General features: G+C 43.5%; 1 protein-coding gene across 2 annotated transcripts in view; it reads left to right on the forward strand.

Moving 5' to 3' along the window:
* The window catches only part of ZNF704 (zinc finger protein 704), a 104,950-nt gene that overhangs the window by 35,395 nt on the left and 43,326 nt on the right, over window positions 1–26,229 (forward strand). For both annotated transcript variants that reach the window (XM_088471551.1, XM_088471552.1), the window contains exon 2: window positions 8,659–8,912. In XM_088471551.1, the coding sequence (XP_088327677.1) occupies window positions 8,659–8,912 (254 nt within the window). The remainder of the gene's footprint in view (window positions 1–8,658; window positions 8,913–26,229) is intronic.

Below are 26,229 nucleotides of genomic sequence, written 5' to 3' on the forward strand. Positions count from 1 at the left end.
CACCTCGTGCTGGAGGTGGAGCCAGCATGATTCAATTTCATTACAATTGTGTCATTTGGCTCCGCCCTTTTCCGATTGACCCACAAATTTGCCCGCGAGGGGGGCGGAGCTTAATACGGTGCCGTCCTGCCAGGTCCCCTCCGGAATGAGATAGATACCCTTCCGCCCTCCCCATCCACAACATGCAGTGCAGATGGTGCAAGATAAGTGTGTGTGTGACTTGTGTGTGTGAAATGTGTGTATATGTATGTTTGTGTGTAATGTATGTGACACATGCATGTGTGGTGTATATATGTGATTTTCTGTGTGAATGTATGTATGTGTGTGTAAGTATATAAATATGTGTGTAGTGTATGTGCATGTATATGTGTATATATAAATATATACAATTATATTGATAGTGGCCCCCACAAAGTAGTTGCCCCAGGGCCCCCACAAACCTTAACCCGTCCCTGCACGCAGCCCCTTCTATGTTTCTGCCTGATTGAGAGGCATTTAAGGGGTGGTGTGGGGACGGCCAGCGTTCCCGGAAACGGGGGGGCCAGCTGAGGCTTCGTCCACCACCGCAACCGTTGGTCTCGATGGTGATCCCAGCCTCGGTCGCAGTGCTGGAATCGCAAAAGCAGAAGAGGGTGTCATACATTTGCATATTACCAATGACGAAATTGCAGCTTTGCAATTCCTTCCTAAGCTGAATGAGGCCCATAGACAAGATAGCACATCTCTGCAGTACTGCTCACATACTTCACAGATATTCTGCAAATAAGCTTTTGTGAAAATGAACACTTGAGGATTGTGTAAAGCTGCACATCACCCCCTCAAATAATCATTTTACTTTGTTGCAAACACAGGTTATCTGGCAATAGAATTCAAGCAAAATTGCTTTAAAGTGCACTTAAATCCGATAGCACTTAAGGTGCATACACACATAACGATATTTTGAACGTTTTAACTATAACAACGTCGTTATCGTTCAGTTCCTGAGTTATAACTATGAACGGTTATCATTCATGCGCGTTCCCGTTTGTAGTTCATTCTGACTGACCAACTGAACGATTTTCATTAACGGAAGTTACAAAAATCGTTTGTAGTTCCAAAAAATCGTTCATTACACTTTAACAAATCTGACAGATAATCTGACACAAAATCGTTCATAAAATCATTGGTAACAAAATCGTTACGTGTGTATATGCACCTTGTGAAATACTAGCACTTCTGTATTTCTTGCCCACCTCACAGAGGTTACAATTAGGTAGTGAGCTTTGTGAAGCAACTGCACTTAAAACCTGAGTTTAAAAAGCCAACAAAACAGACCTTTCGCAAATAACTTTATTCCTCTTGACTCGGTTACAACCACAGTATAAGCCACACATTAACAATACCTGTAATTCAGACCAAAATTGCTTTAAACTGCACTTATGCCCAGTAGCACTTAGAAATGATTGCATGCTTCTAGCACTTGCCCACCTTGCACAAAGTTTGCAAACAAGTAATGGGCTTTGTGAAGATAATGATATCTGGCCACAAATGGAAACGATACTAATCCAGCCTTTCAGGCATTTGAGTGTAAAGGGGCCTATCCATTAGCAGATAAATTTGAACGATGAACAACATATCGTTCAGTCGTTCAATTTATCTGTCATGGATAGGCCCTGAACGATGATAGATGCGCACTCCCGCGGCCGACAAATTGTGTCTTTCGTCTCTCCAACATGTTGGTCAATTATCGCTTTTCGCTGACAGATATTAGAAATATTTGTCAGTTTATAAGCGGTAAACGACGAACAATATTTTTAATGAAAATTAATAGAAACATAAAAAAAAATGAACACCCTGAATGATGTCATGCAATATCGGTCGTCGTTTGCAAAAATCTGTCATGTACATGACAGATATCTGTCACCGCAGCCCCAGGAATTTTCAAGGGATAAATCTTTTGTCTTTCATTGTAGAGAAAGATCTGCTAATGGATAGGCCCCTTAAGACTCAGTTAATTACAGAAGCCCTTTCTTTGTCTTACAGTTGTACGGCGTGCACTATTGGGAATCATCAGCAAGCCAAATTTTCCATTCTGATTAATCAAATCTTATAAAGTCAGACTTTCATTTTATCATTCATATCTGAAACCACTATAAGCTGCTTTAAGGCATACTCGCTGACTTCTGGTCTGACCCCTCCTGGAGGGGGCAGCCAGGTTGGCGAGACGAATGGCATGGCGCGGTTGTGATTACTGGCAGTGTAAAGCAGTGGTGGACCCAAGATAAACTGATACAGTACAAATTGCGTCATTGGATGCCCAGACCGCCAACTTCACTCTGGCAGTGTGCAGCTGCGGGTACCCTCCGGGAGACTTGAAGTGGGCAAGATGGGGAGATAATACCTGAATTGCGAGTACGTAGGTAGGGTGCGGGGACGAAATTACACAAGTTGCGTTATTTTGGCTCTGCTCCCTCCCCACAGACTTGCGATTCGTAGCATTTCATTGAATTGGGGGCGTGGCCTAATGACCCACCCCTGGAGTGGTCATCTTCATCGCCTCTCTGGGCTTCTCCCGAAAAGGAGAATGAAAAATACGGGAGGTATGCTACTCTTCCGGGCGTCTGGCAAAGCCGCCCAAGATTCGGGTGAGTAGGCAAGTCTAGTTTACATACTGGCAATTTTTCTGAGCTTGGAATGGCTGTGAAAGAACACACAGACAGAAATTGTCCAATATCTCTAACAACCTCCGGAAGTGCCTCCGGCTATCACAGGGCAGAGTGGAAATGGAAGAATGGTGCAAAATCATTTCCTAAAAATAAAATAAAAAATCCATACTGAGAAGAAATATATTTTCTCAACATTTTACATTCTATCAGTTTGGCTTGGTATAGCAAGTCTGGCATGCACTAATCACACAAAAACAAACTGCAAGTAAAATTGTACAAGGATAATTAAAAGACACAAATCATCTTCATGTTACCCATTTCCCCTTTCAATACTTGAACTAAATAACCAAGTTGAGGCAACACATATAATATTTAGGGGTACACTAGAATGGGATGTAGTCAGCATCCCGACAGTCAGGATGCAGATGGTCATAATACCGACAGCGGCATCCTGACAGAGTACTGACAGATTGCGGAGGTAAGTATTAGGGATAGGGGGAGACTTAGGGGGAGGGTTAGGGCTAGGCACTAAGGGGAGGTTTAGGGCTAGGCTGCGGGAGGTGGGGTTAGGGTTAGGGGGAGGATTAGGGTAAGGTTTATAATACTTAAAGAAATCTGTCAGGAGTCTGACTTTAGGGATGCCGCTGTCAGTATGCTGACCATTGGCATCCTGACCGTCGGATCCCGTACCCAATACCACTAGAATACCCCCATTTTTCAAGTTTTTATTGAAATTTAGGCAAGTCCAGTGAGTAACCTGAAATGGCACAAAGGTAAATGGTAAACTGCTAGAGATTAAAAAAACAACAATTATATTAATGCATAATTTAGAATAGACAATTGACCGCTGTGTGTTTGTGAATGGTGATAGAAAATGTACCCTTTAAAAGTAAATACATTGTTAAAATTGCCTTTAATTGTGGCAAACGAAAAAAGATAAATAAAAACTCATCTTTGATGATGAGTAGATGCAACACAGTGCCGTATTGCCGCTGATTGTCGGAGGTGCGTGTCCCTGTGCTAACCCTATCTTACACAGCACAGGGACACGCAGATGTGTTTTTATCTTTTTTTCGTTTACCTCAATTAAAGGCAATTTTAACAATGTATTTACTTTTAAAGGGTACATGTGCAGTGTGTAATTAATAGCAACATTTTATATCACCATTCACAAACACACAGCGCTCAATTGTCTATTCCAGTGGTTCCCAAACTTTTTTGGATCACAGCTCCCTAGAGTATCAGCATTGTTTTTACGGCACCCCTAAGCCAAAAGTTTGTTGTTGAGAAATTCAGAAAAAATGTAGTAAAGTGAAGTAAATTGCGCTTACTTGTTATCCTTAGGTTCAGTTATATGGTGGTGGACAAGTTTGCCCTTCTTTTTGTCCACATATTTACATGACATTGACCATAAAGAATTTGATTTGATGTTGGAACGCCAACCTGAGGCACCCCTGCAGAGTGTCCCGAGGCACCCCAGGGTGCCACGGCGCACAGTTTGGGAACCACTGGTCTATTCTAATCTATGGTATCTTTTTCAAATTGAGCTGCTCTTGACTCCACAGCGTGAATCTTTCCCTGTGTATTTCCTTTTAGCCTTACAAATAAATAATCTAGGTTATCACAAACTGAAAAATAATGTACATTTCAGAATTGTCTATAAAAAAGAACTTTTGCAGGGAACACGTAATGAGTTAAGAATTTGCAGATGTTCTGCAGCATTATCTGGGCCATGAAGCACTGTCCTTGGACTTCTGAAGACTGGAAGAAGGCCTTATGGACCAATGAATCAATATTTGAAATCTTTGGTTCATCACGCAGAGTTTTTGAACTCCGTTGAGTGGGCAAAAGGATTGCTCTTCAGTGTTTGGGGTTTATTTGCTAACCGATAGTTTGTAAAAGCCACCGCTTCCCGAAGTGTTTAAACCCACAATTTAAAAGGACAATGCTTTTATTACAAACTGTCTTTATTTGTTTATGTAACAGAGAGTTGACAAGTTACAGGTGCATATATACAGAAAAAAGGATATACAAAGCAGCATCCACTAGGTAGCATAAATATAGAACCAAATAATAGAAACAAATAATAGGGCAAAAATATAGAAACAAATAATAGGGCAAAACGCCCCATGTTAAAAGAATTGCCCTTTTAAATTTAAGGCTTAAACACGCCAGGAAGTGCCATTTAGCAAACAAACCCCTGTGAAACAAACTGTCAAACATGGAGGAGAAAGCATGATGGTTTAGGGTGCGGAAAGAGGGGGTTACGGTTAGGCACCCCCCGGGGAGGGTTAGGGTTAGGCAGCCCACTGGGAGGGTTAGGTTTAGGGTGTGGAAAAAGGGGATAAGGGTTAGGCACCACCGGGGGGAGGTTAGGGTTAGGCACCACTAAGAGAGGGTTAGGATAGGCGATAAGAGGGGAGGGTTAGGGTACTTACCAACCTCTGTCGGGATTCTTCACGACCGGGATGCTGGCGTCTGTGTTTTGACCTTCGGCATCTCATCCATCGGTTTATCATACCGATTCCCCGACAGTGGCTCCGTAAGTATGCTAACCCTCCCCCCTTCACACCCTAACCCTCTCCATTAGTGCCTAAACCTAACCCTCCCCCTTGGAGCCTGAACCTAACCCTTCCCTTTTAGTGCCTAACCTCCCCCCAGTGGTGCCTAACCCTCCCCTGTCTTCAGCCTAACTCTGACCTCCCCCCCCCCTGCAGCCTAACTCTAACCCCCCCTGGGTGCCTAAACCTAACCCTCCTCCCCCACGGCTAACAGCTAACCCGGCCTGCTATACTTACGTTCGGGATGCCGGCCATCGGGATTCCGGCGCAGGTCTTCTGTCCGCAGGTTGGGATTCCGGCACCGGGATTTCAACAGCCGGCATCCCGTGTGGAGGTATAATAACTACATCCCGGACTGCACACCCAGCTGCAGAGAGCAGCAGGGTGTGGGGGAAATGTAAATTAACCACTCCCCCTCCAGCCCGCAGTGTGTACCTGCCAGCTGCTCAGAGGAGCAGCTGCCGGGGAAAGCAAAATCACGATGGTTGCAATGTTACAAACATCGATGGTCCGATATATCGATGACCAATATATTAAAAGTCGATGTTAATGTTAAATGTTTCAAAAAAAATTATATATATTTTTTTTTTATCAAATTGTGTTGGATAAATATTAAATAGATGTTCTTGACCTAATTCGATCATAAAAAAAATGTAGTAGTTTTTGAAAAAAAAAAATGTTAGTTAAATGATTAATACACAGGGAGTTGACTGCTTTTGTTAATTATGGTAAAATAGTAAATTATGGTGGTAATTTTATGACTACTTAACAGGTGTACATCACACTGTATTGTCCAGTAGTTTATTCTCAAGGTGCCTCTCTTGCTATTCAGACTGCTGGGCATTTGTGGGTATTATGGGGAGTGCCGGGCATCCTATGAAGGGGAATTGGCAGATTTGGCAACAAATACATACCAATTAGGTAACTTTAGTATAAATTGTTGCATTAACTTGTACTACAGTATATGACTGAATCAGAAAAAGTGAATTCACGGGGAGAAATTTGCTATTTAATGCACCAATACAGTATTAGCAAAATGTGTTTGCAAAGTTTGAAATAAATTGTTTATTATAGTAACCAAGCATGTATCCTGTCACATTCATAAGGGAGACATTTATCTGGTCTAATATTTCAAATGTATTTATTTTTAATAAAATTATGACCTTAGCCCAATACATTTGTGGAGTTTTGTATTGTACAGGTTAATTAATTCAAACGTTAGTGGGACTAGACAAATATCTCACAGGCATCAGTGAGTCCAGGTAACACATCAGAGCTTGCATCGTAGGAATGACTACATCAGGAACATCAGAAGAATCTCTGTTTATCGTCAACAATCTTAGGATGGAGCTGGCCGGTAGCTAAGCCTTGGGCTACCCACTCCCTGGGGATTGAGATCTAGAACTTGAGACGCACCCTACATTTATAAAATTTGCTTCTGCTGTTTAATGTTGGCACAGTACAAATACAAGAATGATATAACAGCTGATCCCTTCACTTACTCTCTTTGTATTTTTGTTTTGTAACTTTACCCCTAGCTGAAAGCTTATGTGATAAACTAGAATAATTCTGGCTATTGTGCAAGATAGTGTATTTTCTTTATTGTGCATAATTATTTTTCACAAGGGGATCTTTTTTTGGTGATGGATTATTTTTGGAACTGCACATATAGGAGGCACCAATTAAACAATATGGAGTCTGTATGAGTAATGCTGGTACTCACACAGACCAGAAGAAGGAATGTCCTATGTCAGTGGCCAGTCAGTCTCCAGGAAGTAGTCAGAGTCTCATACAGGGACAGCGACCCAGAGAGTGGTCCAACTCCAATGCAGAGGTCATGACGGGCAGTGATCCAAATAGTAGTCAAAGTTCAAAGTAGTGGTCAGGACAGACAGAGATCCAGTGACAGTAGTCAGAGTCAAAAGCATGTCAGAACCAGAATCAGTGACAAGACAGAGGGCCTGATTCAGAGCCGGACGCTCTGACCAGAACGCTCGCTCTGAATCAGGGCCCTCCATGAAAATGGAGCGTCCGCCTGGACGCTCGCATAGCTGTGGGTGACCACCCACAGCTTATACGAGCGTCCATGATGATGGTCGCGATGGTCAAGACCATCGCGACCATCGGGCTTGCGACGGAGACCCTGCGGTAGGGTCTCGCTGCCGCAAACCCTGGAGTGCTTTTGGCTCTATCAGAGCCAAAATCACTCCCACTGACATCACTAGTGATGTCAGTGGGGCCGGCTTCAGACGGTAGGCGTTCCCATGGGAACGCCTCCGTCTGGCAGCCACGCTCCCGGCACGCCCACCAAAGGGGGCGTGCTGTCAATCAACATCGACAGCACGCCCCCTTTGGTGCGAGACCCGGAGCGACGGAGAGCCCGTCGCTATCTGGGTCTCGCGCATGCACACGACGGAGCTCCCTCCTTCGTGCGCATGCGCAGTGGGGCAACATCGACCCGCTTGCGAGCATCCTGCGCTCGCGAGCGGGTCTGAATGACCCCCAGAATTTGCAGGGGTCTTGAATCAACTGATACCTTTTCAAAGCTGTGTTATCATCTATAGATGATTTGGTCACTCTGCTCCTCTGGCCCAGGGGCTGCTCTATATGACAATTTTTCCTGACTCTGTGTTTAGTCTCCCAGCCCAGGCCAAAGAGCAGGGCTGTGTGCTGCTGTGGAGGAGGAGGGTTAGCGGGCGTTGCAATCAGAAGCATCATAATCTGTGAGCACTCCTCCCACAGGGCATGACTCAGTGTCGATGTTTGTGCAGTTGAACGATTTTTGGCGACTGCACATGTGCGAGAAGTTTACAAAACCCATACTGCGCAAGTGTGAACCTAATTGCACGATAGCGGTCGCAGTTAGGTACGGGATCGGTATTATTAGAAAAGGAGACTGTGAATTATGAGCGTTTATGGGCAGTGACTGGGAGGTGACCTGAAGTGAACCCCAAAAAAGGCTATGGGAGTATCATGGGGGTGTAATAGCATGCGGCTGCATTTTCTTTTGCAGCAACGCAGCCACGGAGGACTTTTTTTGAGGGATGTGAGCTGGTGGGGTGTGAGCGATGGTGCACCATTGGCAGAGTGTTCCTAACCACCAGCAGATTTGCACTGTGCTCAGATAGTGGAGTGGGCATCTCAGGGCTTACTCAGTCGTCACACGCTATTACAGAAGTTGAATGCTGAAACTGGCATCTGCATAATTCCACAGATGGAAATCCATAAGAAATTGCTGTTGTGCATGAATAGCGTCAATCTCTGAATCACGATCACTCTCCCAAAGCAGCCATTTTTATGGGTCAACAATTATTTATCTTTATGTAGATTGTAGCCAGCTTGGCCTGACTAACACCATTGCTTAATTACTGTAAAATGTACTAGGTTTTTGGCTCAATATTCTGCTTGAAAATGTGAACTTACAGTGCTTGTAAAAAATGTCATTTGTGCAGGTAACACGTGTAAAATCAGAGAGGAAGACTAAAAAGCAACAGGTGAACGTCAGAGAAGTTAGTCACATGACGTCAGAGCCACAAAAGGGTCACCAGGCCACAGAAGTGAACGAGGCTCAATACATGGTCATGAGGAATACTGGCAGACCCATTGAACCTGACCAGGAACTGAACCAGGAATGCACAAGATCCATCTGTCTGCTAGAGCAGAAACGGAAAGTGGTCTCATCCAATATCGATGTCCCTCAAGCCAGGTATGTTATTTGTCGAAAGTTTAATTTAAGAAAACTCTATCCAACTAATTTACAAATTATATAAAAATATAACTCTTGTGACATAACAATTGCTCGGCGTATGGTTACTACTTTATACGTACCTTTGGGTTGCAAATACAGAAATATTGTTATTAAAAGCTGACAGTAAGAATTCTGGGAAAATCATTTTAATATAGTGATACTCATACCAACAGTTCAGGATTTCATGGTGGAGTCACAGCTTTTACGATGCATTGATCACTTTTCACATGTCGCTTGTTAGTGTGTTTTCAGTTTTAATGAATGAGGTATAGAACAACATGCATCCAATCAGAGCATTGGAGTGTTCACATCAGAACAGAGAACTTCATGATATGAGTAATGCTGATCCGTGGGAACCAGAGGCCTATCCACTGGTGATGATATAAGTAAGGTCAGGTCCGTATGTGACAGTGTAATTTCAAACAAGCGCTTCATTTCTTTTTAGTATTGTGACAGGATGAGTCTGAATTTGAGCCACCATACTTTGATGGAGAGGGTAGAGCCGTAATTTATTTTGAATAACATTACAATATACTGAGATTAAATATGTTTCCATAATATCGGTATGCTTTGTTCTTGACATTTATAGAGAGGCCAAACTCCCCTCATTAATTAGGAACTGAACAGGTCTACAGACAGAGGGCCTGATTCAGCTTAGGACGGAATTGCAAAGCTGCACGCAAGCTTGTAATTAATGTAATGCAGCAGGAGGCATCACTTATGCGAGCTGCGTTGTAGAACACAGCATCGGATAATCTGTGAGAACATCAGCCGGCCAAGAGACCCATGGGGTCATGCAAGCCGGCCACCAGAGATGAGAGAAAGAGGGTACGAAATCTCCATCAGCTGACGTAGATCCTGGCCTCTTCCCTGCCCCCCAACGGCGGCAATGCGCCTCCGTTTCAGGAAATGGAGGCCATCGCCACCCTCTCCTGCCCACAAACGGCAGCAGACTGTCAATCACTGACAGTCTGCTTCCGCTTTGCGGGTGAAAACGCAGGACCCGTACTGCACATGCGCAGTACGTGTCAGGTGCCTGTGCAGATTCCCGAATTTGCATTCAGCAGCGTGCACTGCTGAATCAGGCCAAGATAGTCATTTAGGGACACTCACATCCACATACGTCCCAGAGTGCCGTTCGCATGGGTAAATGTAATGTCACTTACCCAACCCACCATGCTAATGACACTTATCCTACCCACCAGGCTAATACATTTACCAACCAGGCTATTGACACTTGCCCTACCCACCAGGCTAATGACACTTACCCTACCCTCCAGGCTAATGACACTTACCTAACCGGGCTAATACACTTACCTTACCCACCAGGCTAATGATACAACCCCCATCAGTCTAATGACACTTACTCTACTCAACACGCTAATCACATTTACCCTAGCCACCAAGCTAATGACAGTTACACCCTCCACTAGACTAATGTCACTCACTCTACCCACCAGGCTAATTACACTTATCCTACCCACCAGGCTAATGACACTTACCTTACCCACCAGGCTAATTACATTTACCCTACCCTCCAGGGTAATGACACTTACCCATCCACCAGGCTAATGACACTTACCCTACCCACCAGGCTAATGACACTTACCCTACTCACCAGGCTAACACCTCTTACCAGGCTAATCACACTTATCCTATCCATAAGGGTTATGATGCTTACCTTACCCAACAGGCTAATAACACTTACCCTAGCCACCAGGCTAATTACACTTACACCACCCACCAGGCTAATGACACTTACCCTAGCCACCAGGCTAATGACACTCGCCACCCACCAGGCTAATAACACTTACCCTACCCCCCAGGCTAATGACACTTACACCTCCCGCCAGGCTAATGACATTTACCAAATCCACAAGGCTAATGATACACTACCCATCAGTCTAATGACACTTACCGTACCCATCACGCAAATGACACCCTACTCACCAAGTTAATGATACTTACACCCCCACCATGCTAATGACACTTACCCTATCCACCAGGCTAACACCACTTTCCAGGCTAATGACACTTACCCTACCCACTAGGCTAATGACATACCACCCATCAGGCTAATGATACTTACCCTACCCACCAGGCTAATGATGCTTACCTTACCCACCAGGGTAATGAAACTTGCCCTACCCACCATGCTAATAATGTTAATGCTTACCTTAGCCACCAGTATAATGACACTTACCCTACGCACCAGGTTAATGATCCACCACCCAAAAGGCTAATGACATTTACACCACCTACCAGGCAAGTCACAAGTATATTTTTAAAATGTACCATGAAGATACATGGTAATGTTGATATAGCTGCTGCTAGAAATATAATAATTAAAAAAAACTATGTTTATAACAAAGTAAAATATCATTGAAAAGGTACAGTATTTTTGTTAGAAATATTTACAGCCTGCTTTCTAACTTTCCAACACTAAATATGTGTATATCTTTAAGGTACAGTGACAGGGTCTTAATTACCACTTTAGGTATATCTAAGGTACAAGCTTTAAATAATTTTCATGATATGAGAGAGAATCGTCCTCAGAAAGAGGCATCTAATACATTTACTGGCATCTTTACAAATTGAGATTAAGAGCTTTGCTATATTAGGCCAAAGAACATGACTATAAAAAAGGACCTCTAAATTATTTTGTCTTAAGTGTTATTTAAAGTGTAATTTTCATTAATTAACAGATATGTATGTGATTTAGTGATATACCGTTACTCTCTTCATGAGGCTATTATCTGTGGTTTCTGTATCCCTACATTTAATATGTAATCTTCTGTATGAAATGTATTGCTGTGCATTACTTTATGATAAATCCTGAAAGTACATATACAGTAGGGCTGATATCAAGGAAATGGTGGAGACCTGCGCTAGGATAATTATTTGGCTGTATATGTCGCAGTGCTTGCTGCGGACCTCTCTGGGGATACCCACCCCAAATTTTATAGGATAAACAATTGTGGATAGGAGGTCGGCGCTACACTTTGTGTAATACGTAAAACTGACACAGTAGATGAAAGTGTAAAAGGGATTATTTTATTAATTAAAAAGATAGGGGGTCACAATGCCCCTTGCATGTGTAACTTATTGCAGAGTGGTGAATCTCAGTGGGAGAACTGGATTCGGGGCAGGGTATATGCAAGATGGTGATGAATCTCAGTATAGGAACTGGAATTCGGGGCAGGATATATATATAGGATGGTGGGGGTATGTATCAACTGGGATACAGGGCAGTCAGTGATACTACCTAGGGTAGTATACCATGGAAGGTGTAGCTGTGAGTCAATTCGAAGTCCTAAATGCGGGGTATCAAAGTCTGTGTCTGGCGGTGCGGCGTCCCGTTCCCCCAGGTGCACAAAACTTACCCTCGACGTGCTTGTCTCTTCACCTCCGGGGTTAGTGAGATCCTCTTCTCCCGTCTGTGGTCCTCCGGTCCTTGGCTCCGCTGTGTAGAGCAGCGCGTGTCAGGACGCGCTGCTGGACGAGCTGTGTCCCCACCGGCGGTCTGCGAGACTTCCGGGTGTATGCACTCTCGCGAGATTGTGCAACTCCTGGGCTCAGCAGGCACTGCACGGCGGCTCGACTCGTCGCCGCGAGGAGACTAAGGAGTGGGACTCCGCTGTGATGATGAGTCTCTGATAGAATCGGAGTGATCGGTGTGTAGTTCCCAACGCGTATCGGCTTGTGCCTTCCTCAGGGGTTAATGATTGACCTCTTAGTTGTGGTTTATATAGTCTGTTGCGGCCGCCATCTTTGTTATGGTATAATTAGTCATGTATGGGCAGCGGCCATTTGTGGGCATATAGATATGTATGGCATCAACTTTAGTTGTCCCATACATACACAGACCTCAGACCTAAATCTAAGTTCTATCCTCAACACTCGAAGGGTCATCTCATAAGCAGTTTTGAATCCTTAGTCACGAAAGACATAGATCATATACAAAGTCACCATAAGGGTAGAACCATGAACCTCACAAAAGCAGAAAAAGATGCATTACAGGCACTTAGCGACAACCAAGATCTTGTAATAAAACCTGCCGACAAAGGTGGCAGTATAGTCATACTCAACATCTCAGACTATAACCAGGAATCTCAGAGAATACTGAGCGATAGGACTTCGAATTGACTCACAGCTACACCTTCCATGGTATACTACCCTAGGTAGTATCACTGACTGCCCTGTATCCCAGTTGATACATACCCCCACCATCCTATATATATATTCCGCCCCGAATTCCAGTTCCTATACTGAGATTCATCACCATCTTGCATATACCCTGCCCCGAATCCAGTTCTCCCACTGAGATTCACCACTCTGCAATAAGTTACACACGCAAGGGGCATTGTGACCCCCTATCTTTTTAATTAATAAAATAATCTCTTTTACACTTTCATCTACTGTGTCAGTTTTACGTATTACACCAAGTGTAGCGCCGACCTCCTATCCACAATTGTTTACATATACAGTAGAACAAATTGTATACTGAGGGGCTGGTGCAGAGTTGCATGTAAGTGTTTGCAATTCTTTACTGGCTCCAGTATATTAGTGATGTATAGAAGAAGTAAGATTCATAATAAAATGATAACATTTATTTGTTCTTATATATGGGGTCTTATTGTTTTTGCGATAAGAGGTTATTGCCATATACAGATGTGTCCACATAATCCATCCTCCATGCATCTTACTGCTTACCTTTGTACCATTTAAGGCTATTTATTGGACTTGAGTTACTTACATTTCTAATAAAACTGGAAAAATCAGTGTGTGCTCCATTTGCATCTCAAGCGTGGAAATATCTTTCTTTGTACATTCATTTTTTTTATTATTGTGAACATATGAGTACTTGGTGTCCATTTGTTTGGATTTTTTCGTTCACAAAGCACATAAAAAATCCTCATTGTGATAAGTGAGTGTTAAGTGGAGATTTGTGTTTGTGAAAAAAGGGAGTTAAATTATATCAGGGCTGGCAACAAGTCTTGGGGCTCAGCACATTAATGGTGTTGGGGCCCCACCATCCCTCCCCGGTAGGTATAGGCCGGTTGGCTACTAGCTGTGCCTCTCCTGCCTCATCCACCGTGTCTCCAACCTCATCCCCGCTTGTACCTTTTTGCCTTATCCCCACTGTGTCTCTCAGCCTCATTAACCACCTGTTTCTCTCCAGCCTCATCGTCACTTGTCTCTCCAGCCTCATCCCCCCTGTGTCTATCCAGCATAATTTTCTTCGTGTCTCATCAGCACCATCCCGCTGTGTCACTCCTTCCCCGTGTCTTCAGCACCATCCCTGCTATATTTCTCCAGCCTCACACCCTCTGTGTCTTTCTATCTCCAGCCATTAGCTCATCCCTGTCCATGTCCCTCAACTTTATTTCCACTTTCTCATACAGACTCATCCCTTTCTGTGTCTCTCAGCTTTATCAACCCCGTGTCTCTCAGCCTCACGCCCCTGTGTCACTCAGCCTCATCCACCCATATGCCTGTCATTCTTCCACCTGTGCCTCTCAGAAATATCCCATGTTTCTACAGCCTCACTCTTGCTTATGTTTTTCCATTATCCCACCTGTGTCTCTCCAGCCTCATTCTTTGTGTCTGTCAGCTTCTTCCCATCATGTGTCTCTAAATCTCATTAACTCTATGTGTCTCTCAGCTTTATACTCCCCCATGTCTCTCAGCCTCATCCTCCTGTGTCCCTCCAGCACACCCCCTCTGTTTTTTTCAGAAAATACCCCTGTGGCTCTCCAGCTCTGTGTCTTCAGCATCAACCCCCCTGTGTCTCTGCATCTCCTAAAAACAGATATCTAGTTTAGGATTTCACCATTTGTGTCTCCTATGCACTGAGCAGCAGCTCACTAATAGTATATCACTGTGACACTTATATGCATATTTATAGACAGCGTCGTAACTAGGGTGGTGCGTCCGGTAGGTGTTTGGGCTTGGCATTGATGAGTAAGTGAGTCAGTCAGGACATTTGATTTTATATATATATAGATAGGGCTTAAAGTGAGCCGGTATACAGTGGTATGCCATACCGCCACTTCAGCCAGCAACCACTGTGGCAGTCGGCGGTGGCACAGAGAGCAAAAGAGAAACTGCAGTATTATGTGGAGATGTGTCCCGCTGGGGACACATCTCTGAGCAGAGCTGGCTTGACCGAGGATCGGGTGATGGGTCCCAGTGGGCCGACACTAGGACATATGCGACGGCAGTACACAACCCCGGCACTGGTCGTGAACCAATCCCAGACCGACGGGCAATTAAAAAGAATCATCAGTGGTGGCCTTTTAAATTTGGCGCAGGGCGCTAGCCAATCACGGCTTGTGGACTGGCAGACAATCAGAAGCAGCCACGTAACTGCATCTGATTGGCTGCCGGTCCTTGCCATGATTGGTTCACAGGCGGCACCAGGTCCAAAACGCCACCACACCTGCCCCGGCACTCCAAGCATCCCAGCGCTAAACAAAGCAATAGCAGTGTCCCTGCTTGATGCTGAGCCCGCGAGAGCCCACTGACAGCCAAGGGACAGGGAAGAGGAGAAGCCGGACTCGGCCAGTGCCGATTCCGGACATAGAATTAGAGGTAGAGGCAGGGGATGTAGTGTGAGGTGCAGAGGGCGAGAGAGGGAAGCAGGTCGGGTTGAGATGGAAGCAGAGGCTTAGGGGTCTATTTACTAAGCAGTGTTAGGAGACAGAGTGAAAAGTGATAAGAAAGTGATAAAGTGCCAGCCAATCAGCTCCCAACTGTCAATTTTCAAACACAGCCTGTGAGATGACAGTTGGGAGCTGATTGGCTGGCACCTTATCACTTTCTTATCACTTTTCATTCTGTCTCCTAAAACTGCTTTTAGTAAATAGACCCCTTAATCTTATTATCAAAATCCCTAAAGCTTGGGGAGGGGGGTTCAATTATAATTTCCGTACCCCCACTTCAAAATTCCCACTTTGAGCAATGTATAGAGGTTGTGATTTGCAATCAGATTGCATTTACAGTTTAATATGCCTGTTGGTTTTTACTGTAGCCCTCCCTGACATATTTTGTGTGACCCAAATGGGAGATGAATAAGCAGGGAATACAAAATGTGCCGGTAGCATTAGATCTGCCTTAATTTACAGTCACAAACTTTTCTCTTCATGACAAATAGTAAGTTACATTAAACACACGGCTAGGCTACATTGTCCTGTAAAAGCTAATTTTGTAATAATTTGTTGATATAAATCAGATGAAAAAAGCTAAAAGGAATTTAAAAAAAATGTCGGAAAGTATTTTTTTCTTTTCTGCACTAGGTCTTAATAAACACAGATCTGTACTGTACAGACAATTATACATTTATTTCTAAATATTCCACTTTAGAGCCTTTGTATCACCTGTTTGTAAACCAGCCATATGAATGCACCCTGTTATATTGTCTTGCCTTAGATGTAACATCCTTGGCCCAGTCTATTCTTGAATGTACTCGTAACAACATAATAAACAATAAGCTATGGTATGGCTCTGGGTTAATTGGTACTTTTGCATTATATCACGTGCTTGTTGCTATGGGATTTTTAGAACGATGCATATTACAATTGAGTACTTGCACTTGTGTACAATGCTGGGGACATAAAAAGTGCAAAGCATTGTTTGTAATTTTTTTTTTTTAAAGGACTCTCACAGTCCGACACCAGAAAAGGATAAACCCTTTCTGTCTACCACCCGCTGTTACTTATAAATTGATTGGGTAACTTTGATTATTTTGTAACACTGTCTGGACGGGATGCACTATGGGCAAAACTGCGGTCAAACCCCCGAATATGCTATTTTTTAGATGGCGTTACCCAATAAAATCCTATGGGCTTCTATTTGCATTTCTGGGAGGGATCGAATCGGATCCCTCCCAGTGTGCTTCACAGCGGCTGGCGCCGTTCTGCTCAATTGCGGAGGGACTTCTGGGTAATAAACCCAGAAGTCCTTGTATTGTAAAGGACAGATCTTATCGGCAGAGCTGTCCTTTGTGTTTTTGATCGCATTTCTAGGTACATACCGGCGTAATTATACCGGCATGTACCCGATAAGTGGCGGGCTGTAACCGCCTTCTATGACGCAGTTATAGTAGTGGCATTTTTAAAGCTTTTGTGTTACTTCCTGATACAGCTCTCAACTGACAAACACACCAATATGTGGAATATAGGGACTATCTAATACCCCTTTTACACCGGAGCTAAAACCCGGGTTTTTGAAGGGTTAACCCGGGCAGCTCCCTGGTGTAAAAGGGGAGAGAGTTGGATCGCCAGGTCGAGTGACCCGGCAATCCAACCCAGGTAACTAGCAGGGTTTAACACGGGCGCAGCCCGTGAAACCCTGCTGTGAGAACAGCGCACTCCGGGTCACGATGACCTGGAGTGCGCTGCTAGCCGGCCGATTGGTCCGGCTTCAGTGGCGCTTGGAGATGACGTCATCTCCAAGCGACCACTTTCACTCCGCAAAAGCCGGGTCTATGCAGACCCGACTGCGGTGTGAGTGGCGCTGACTCGGGAATATCCCGAGTCGGCGCCGGCAACATTCCGGGTCTGATCCGGATAGGAACTTTGTTCCAACTCCGGGTCAGACCCGGAATTTAGGTGGAAAAGGGGTATTAGTTTAGTTTAGGGCTGCCCAGTAGCAGAAGTGGCGTGTAGCTTATCATATAAAAGAAGGCAGTTTTACTGATTGACCACAGTGTCCTGGGAAATGTTTGTGTCTGTGATAGCGATCTTACATAGAAGTTTATTTATTTCTTTATATAGCAAGTTAAGCACCTTTTAAGCATACATCTATTTTATTGCATCTGTCATATTTCTTAGCTATCCGGTCACAAATCATTATCTCTTTATCAGTACATCTCTGGAGAGCGCCAAATATGGCTTCCATAGCTTTTAGCATGTCATATGATGGGAGAAGGAGTAGAAGGATGTCACATTGCACCTGATGCAGAGTGAGCATCTTGCGTAAAATATCTCTGTGCATGCATGTTCTATAAGGACATATTCGTATAATTGCAAATACTTGTAGAACAGCCTCCAAACATATAAAGTATATGTCTTAGAAATCCTTATTAATTGCAGGTGGTCATGGACAGGTACAGTGGCACTGACGATGGTGATGATGGTCTCTATCACTTGAAAACCGATTGTGATTCGATACAGTAATTGCAAATTTGCTTTCTGGGCATGCATAAAGATTACCTCCTATTACCAGAGTGACAGCATCAGTGAACTGGGGCTTAGAACTTTATAGCAGGATGCGCAGTGGATGTGCGAGTGGCGGTTAGTCCACACATGAAGTAATTTGACCAGGTGGAAGGTTTATTAACCATGTATAAACAGGTGGTGTTAGACACAGGGTTATCTCAGGTACAGGTTGCAGATATGGCGCCATATACAGCCTGGAGTGTATAGGGTATAGTTGGCATTGAAGTGTGCTGGCTAGTATTAGCGTGTATGCCCTGGTGATGTGTAGTGGTATGCTCCCAATGGTAAGGCCAGGGCAGTAGAGAGCTCTGCCGGGCTCAGGTACAGAGGGGGCGTGGCCTAATTGCGGAAGGCGTGGCCATGCCCTCTTGAAAAAATAATTAAAATAAACACTTTTCCAGCGCCGGGGAGGGGGGCGCTGTGAGCCCCTCAGCCCGGCGCAAAGCCAGGGGGGGGCGCGATCAGTGTGATCTCCCCCCCCCCACAGACATAGAAGACTCATGCTGACACACATGCTGTGTGCTGGGCTGCTGTGAGGGAGAGAGAAGGGAGGGTGGGCGGCGCCGGACCCGGGCCCCTCAGGAACCCCGGGCCCGGGTAAACAGTATCCGCTCCCCTCCCTCTCTGCGCCCCTGGGTAAGACACAGGAGATTAGGGCACACCAGAGGGCATCTATGGTTCTGTGGAGAGTCTCAGGTGCGCCTCTATACAGCATGGATGCCATTGGAGAAAGACGCACGGCAAAGGTCAGACCTCCGGGAAAGAGCCTCGGCAGGTCCTAGGGCATGAACAGAGGTGGTGCTGACCGCTCCTCGTTTCAAGATGTGTGCTTTTACCTTAACTATCTTCCGACAAAATATTAGCCCCTTTTCAGAATCTCTCTAGAGGGAAAACAATTGCGGCCTATGTGCTGGGGCGTGGCAAGCGGAGGGAGGGCTGCTATACCCTTGCATTGTGTAGATAACCATAAGGTGTGGTCGTGGCATTATTGGGGGTACTTCAGAAGCCCAGACCTGGGTAATTTGTATACAATCTTCACTCTCTGCGATCCTGTTTGGTACTTATCATTTGATAATGAGAAGTGATTCTCTTTAGCCATTATACTGAATGTGATGGAAACTTTTGCACTGTTATGCCCCTGTTATTTCTTCTTTAGAAATTGTAAATGTTTTAACTATCCAACCACTGTGGAACGTTCCTCCCCTAGATCCTAATCCTTCTCACCTTCTGCTAAATTATGGCTTCACAAAGCTGGACCATGCAGAATTTGCTACAGCTGAGCATAATACTGGGCTAGGAATGGCCATTGGAGGGTTAACATTCGACCATCGGTGCTTAGCAGTGATAGCATGAAGCCATCGATGGGAAATTATTGATGATTTTACAGATCGATAGACATCCCTGCTTATGCTGAGCAGCCGGCAGCGGGTCAGTCAGGGAAGGGGGCAGGCTTAGTCATGCATCAAGGGTCGGACTGAGCTCTGTGCCCCTGTGCCAGATACATCGACAGAGAAGAACCACCAAATCTCCGCTAAGGATGGCAAAACTATTGATCATCGGTGGCAAACCATCGATGGCTGCTAACCATTGATAGCCATTCCCATGATGGGTCTTCCCACAAACACATTATATAACTGTAGTTTCAGTGCCGATAGTTACGGCGTGTCTAAGAAAGTACCCCACCCCCATCCCAAACACACATACACTCTACAGAAACAGGCAGTGAGTGATTAATTGGACTTGTATGTTTCAAACTGTAAACAATTCAAACCCTAATTAGAATATATGTTTACTTTATAAAAATAGTTTTTTTGTGTACTGGGTTAACGGTGTAAGGCACAATGCAGGCACTCGGTGCATGCCTAGGTTACAAATGTATCATAGCCAGGCTAGGTTTTCTTATCTAGAAATAACTTCAATGTTTATGGTCCTTATAATAAATATTAAACATTGCTCTGTGTTCATAGAACTCAAAAATTAACAGCTAGTATTTCTTCTATGCTTTGAAATATGCTCATGTCAGCTCTGGAGGATTCAATTTGCTTGATAAATAATTCATGAGGAGCATTATGTTTAGAAGAAGAGGTTAATAAAGCCGAAAGTTATTGGGATGGAAATGTGTATGCTAATGATCGATGGGGCGGCTTTGCCTCATTCTCACTAAGCACTTTCACAAGGGTTATTAATTGGTAATGCCTAATGCTCTGCTGGTCGCCACTTTCAAGGCAATCATTTAGGATCAGCCACCTAATCTGCCATCACTACAGCTGTTGGGAACATACTCACTGGTATTTTTTAAATAAGCTTTACATGCAGTTGTATGGCATGTAAAACCCATGTAAATGGTCATGACACCATTATTCCTGGTATTTCCATACACGTTGGTGTTTTACTTGTTTGTATTAATGGGAACTCTAAAGCAGGGGTCTTCAAACTTGGCCCTCCAGATGCTGTGAAACTACACATCCCAGCATGCACTGCCACCTTTTTGATATAACAGCATGCTAAAACTATGTGCAGTGCATGCTGGGATGTGTAGTTCCACAGCATCTGGAGGGCCAAGTTTGAAGACCCCTGCTCTAAAGTGAGCTGTAGAAAGCTAGGAATGCTGCCATTGGCTCGCGAGCAGTGCCATATTTAAAATGCCGCTGCTGTCTCTTCATCATGACAGCGGAGGTGATTCCAAACTTTATGGTGCATACACACTTACACACGGTCAGATATGAACGATTGAACGACTTTTAAAACCGTTATCGTTCAGATTTGAAGAAAAATCTGACCGTGTGTATGCACCATTAGTCTGCAGTCCCAGAGCAGTGGCAGGAGAACTGCAAGCAGCATAGGAGCTTCCATAAGGGCCGGGTAGGACACAGGAGCATTTGTGTGGTTGGAGGATAACATGAAAGTGCTTAATTAGTGGCACAGCTGCAGGAGTTCAAGCAGAGTGCTTTCCTTCCACTCCAGCTACCAGCCAGGCCACACCCCCGTAGAGCTCCCACCTTTATGCTCTGTGGCTTATTGGATCATTGCTGGGCTATTGTATATAGTTTAATCTCTTATGGTGCATACACACGGTCAGATTTTTGTCAGATATGAACAATAAAGATTTTAAAAATCGTTCATATCTGAAAGAAAATCTGACATGTGGGCCTGCAACAATGAACGATGCGCGTTCCCGCACGTCAGATAACGATATCTGACATCGTCTGTGTTTGCAGTCAAATTTTGATGATTTCATATATTTTAATATTGTCTAAAATCATTAAATCGTTAAAATCGTTGGTAAAATCATTCAATTGTTCATCTGACAGATCTGACCGTGTGTATGCACCATTAGTGGTGGATTAACAGATGTATTTTGTTACATACATGTGGTTATCAATTTGATATACCAGTAAACATATGCTCTAATATTTATATAGTCATGTTATTTTTATAAAATATTCTCTGTGATACTTATGAGATTAAAATTATTCATTTTTTTCCAAGCCCCTGTGTTTTCTTGTGTTCTATTTGGATTGGTTTTTGGGAGTTGCAGGCTCCTATCACGGCTGTTGTAAAGCTTGGAGACTCAGCGCCTCAGTGTATCTTTGATGTGACTTTCCCTATATATTTATTATGGATTCTGGTTTTCTGTTAATGTGTGGGAATTTACAGCATTTTTCTTTCCTTTATTTCTGTATTTGTAGGTGTATATATCTATATGATAGATTGACTAGTTATAATAACACCCACCCCCACAGCTCAAACACAGACAATTGTTTTTTTAAATTGCTTATGTACTAATGATGCCCCACCACCACTGAAGCTTCATCCACATTGCCCACAGCTCTGCCCACCTCTGATCCACCAAGGGTTCCTGAACCTATTTTTCTACAAAAAAAGCACTGCAGGAATTAATCAACAATGAGGATCTAATTATCCAACCGGCAGATAAGGTGAAACAAAACAAACTATATTAGAATGCAACAGAATTCTACGAGATAGGAAAACATACGAGACACTGGACAAAGACCCCACCAATTACCAATTGGAACTGAGACAATTACTTACTGAACAAATCAGAACACCATTTCATAGACAACTAGCATCCCGTAATACCGGTTTTCTACTATCTGCCTAAAATACATAGAGAAGCCACCAGGCAGACCAATAATCTCGGGCATCGACTCATTGATAGCAAATTTGTCACAATATATACACAGGTTTCTTCAGCCATATGTGAAGAAACAAAAATCATACCTGCAGGACACGACTGACATATTGAGAATATTGCAATCAACGGATTGGGAGGATGACCACTGGTTATGTACCAGTGACGTCACCTCCCTCTACACAATAATAAATCATGATCAGGGATTACAAGCCAGCAAAAACACACATCATTAGACAAAGAACTCAAGGAGGAACAGAATGAATTCCTGGTTGAGGGGGTTAGATTTATCCTCCAGCACAATTTTATTTGGTTCGGTAATCAGTTTTTCCTCCAGACAAAAGGCACAGTTATGGGGACCAGATTTGCACCGAGTTATGCATATTTGAGAATGTGGGAAGATAGTACCACAGCACGAGCTCGGTGCAATTCTGGTCCTATCGCGCTGGTACATAGATGATATCTTTTTCTGGAAGGGGGATGAGAAGTCATTAAACAAACTTATAAAAAACGTATTAACGATAATGATAGAAATCTGTTATTCACCACAGACTATAGCCAACAGCAAGTCAATTTCCTAGACCTCACTATCTTTATACAGGACAACATTATTCACACCAAAACTTATTATAAAATCTGTCGATGTCAACAGTTACATCGTATCAACTAAGCGGACACCACCCTAACTGGCTGAAAAGCATACCCACAGGCCAGTTTAGAGGTGAGATGCAATTGCACGCAAGATACAGATTATATACAGTGCCTTGCAAAAGTACTCACCCCTTTGCATTTTTCATGTTTTGTTGCCTCACAACCTGGAATTAAAATGGATTGTTTGAAGGTGTGCATCATTTCATTCACAGAACATGCCTAAATAACATTTAGGGCAACATAACAGAAAACTTCAGTGTGCATAACTATTCACCCCCCTAAAGTCAGTACTTTGTCGAGCTACCTTTTGCGGCAATTACAGCTTTGGATAAGTCCCTATGAGCTTGCCACATCATAACCCTGGGATGTTTGGCCATTCCTCAAGGCAAAACTGCTCCAGCTCCTTCATGTTGGATGGTTTCCGCTTGTGAACAGCAATCTTCAAGTCTGACCACAGATTCTCAATTGGATTGAGATCTGGGCTTTGACTACGCCATTCCAACACATTTAAATGTTTCCCCTTAAACCACTCGAGTGTTGCTTTAGCGGTATGCTTCGGTTCATTGTCCTGCTGGAAGGTGAACCTCCGTCCCAGTCTCAAATCACAGGCAGACTGAAACAGGTTTTGCTCAAGAATATCCCTGTATTTAGCACCATCCATCTTTCCCTCGACTCGAATCAGTTTCTCAGTCCTGCTGCTGAAAAACATCCCCACAGCATGATGCTGCCACCACCATGTTTCACTGTGGGTATGGTGTTCTTGGGGTGATGGGATGTGTTGGGTTTGCGCCAGACATAGCGTTTTCCTTGCTGGCCGAAAGGTTCAATTTTAGTCTTATCTGACTAGAGCACCTTCCGCCATACATTTGGGGAGTTGCCCACATGCCTTTTGGCAAACTCAAATTGTGTCTTCTTATTTTTATCACTAAGTAATGGCTTTTTTCTGCCCACTCTTCCATAAAGCCCAGCACTATGGAGTGTACGGCTTATTGTGGTCACATGCACAGATACACCAGTCTCTGCTGTGGAACTCTGCAGCTCCTTCAGGGTTACCTTTGGTCTCTGTGCTGCCTCTCTGATTAATTCCCTCCTTGCCCGGTCTGTGAGTTTTGGTGGGCGGCCCTCTCTTGGTAGGTTTGTCGTTGTACAATGTTCTTTCCATTTGATGATGATGGATTTGATGGTGCTCCGGGGGATCATCAAAAATTTGGATATTTTTTTACAACCCAACCCAGAATTGTACTTCTCAACAACTTTGTCCCTGACTTGTGTGGAGAGCTCCTTGGTCTTCGTGGTGTGATGCCTCTTGCTTAGTGGTGTTGCAGTCTCTGGGGCCTTTCAGAAAAGGTGTGTTTATACTGAGAGATCATGTGACACTTAGATTTCACACAGGTGGACTTCATTTCACTAATTATGTCACTTCTGAAAGTAATTGGTTGTACCAGAACATTTGAGGGGCTTCATAGCAAAGGGGGTGATTACATATGCACATGCCAATTTTCAGAATTTTATTTTAAATATTCTTTTTTCATATATATTTTATATATATTTTTCACATTTCACTTCACCAAATTAGACTATTTTGTGCAGATCCATCACATGGTGGTGAATACTTTTGCAAGGCACTGTACAATAAGGGCTGGAAACGTAAAAGCAGTTTACAGCAAGGAAATACAATCAGAGTGACATAGATGAAGCTTACCAGAAAGCATACGAATTAGATAGAGGCCCTTTACTGAATTATAAACAAAAACATCAAATTAGAAATGAGAAATACAAAACGTTTCATAACACAGTACAGTAAGGGTGCAAATACGTTCTGTAAAATCCTGAACAAACACTGGCACATCTTATTACAAGATGAAAAACTAGCAGTTCTTTACCAACAAGATCTCAAATCAGCTTCAAAAAAGCTCCAGATCGTAACAGAAAACTAAACAAAAATCACATCCCACCAATAAGGCACATACAAATATCACTGACAACACAGACCTACCACGATTTTATTTCACTGTGGAATGTGTTCCACATGCCAGACATGTGGGATTACGATGAAGAAAATTCAATCCTTCAAATCCAACCCTGAAGGAATACCACATTAGGGAACACATCACAATGAAAGCTCAGGGGTCATATACTTGGCCGAATGCCCTTGTGGACTACAAAATGTTGTCAGAACAGTGAGGAAACTGAAGACAAGATCTGCCGTGCACGTTAGAAACATTCGTACGGGTCTGAAAACCCACAGCCTATACCACCACTTCAAACAAAAACATAACAAATACCCTACAAATAATGAACAACTGGAGGGGAAAGAGAGGATTTCAACAAAAAAATGGAAAATGGTTGGACTTCACATGTGGATGTAGTGACATCATCAGCTTCCTCCAGAGATCCTGTTCTGTGATTAGACAGCAAGTTCCAGGAATCCTCTGTGGTGGAGCGTGACCCGGAGACGCTATACCTATTGGAGACCTGGACCCTGGTAGCCTCAAGCTGATTGTATTTTATCTCAATGTATGTAAGCATATATTTCAAGTAGGGTTGCATTTGGATATTACCTCACTATTGTGCACTTTCCATTTTTCTAGCAATATATACAGGATATATATGTACAGTATGTGTATGTGTATATATATATATATATACCTACATATATATCTATATATATATATATATACATATATACTGTACATAAATATCAACACACTTTATTATAAGTAACAAACAAACAAAAACACAAACAAACAGTCAGAGTGTATACTCAACTTTTGTCTATGTATTCAGCCAACACCGGTTACTCATCTTCATAAGATGTAGTTCATCCTGTTGGCCTTTGTTTCTCAGCACCCAGATCTTTCAATTTACAAGCAAGCACCATGTACTGTAGTTACCAGGTCTTGACACAAGCTGAGGGCTATTGTTTAGGGACCCTGCATATATACTAGAATCTGGGTGTTGGCTGCTGGACGTTAACACCATTTTAGTTAGATGCTGGGTACCAAGCACTGGCTGGCACTTCATAGCCTAGATTAGAATGTCTACAGTTACACTTTCTTCCAAAGCCCCTTTGACTAGAGAATATTGGACACCACTGTCAGTAACCCATAATGCTTAGCGTCTCTACATCATTTCCCATTCTTATGTAATCTGGCTGCTCACACCATATAAGGTTTTAGGGGCTCATTATACATATAATGCCAGGGTTCGGTATAAGCAGACGTTGTTCTTGTCTGACCCTAAAGGCTCA

Source organism: Taudactylus pleione, unplaced genomic scaffold (assembly GCF_031769625.1).
Source record: "Taudactylus pleione unplaced genomic scaffold, aTauple2 ptg000114l, whole genome shotgun sequence".
Classification (NCBI taxonomy): domain Eukaryota; kingdom Metazoa; phylum Chordata; class Amphibia; order Anura; family Myobatrachidae; genus Taudactylus; species Taudactylus pleione.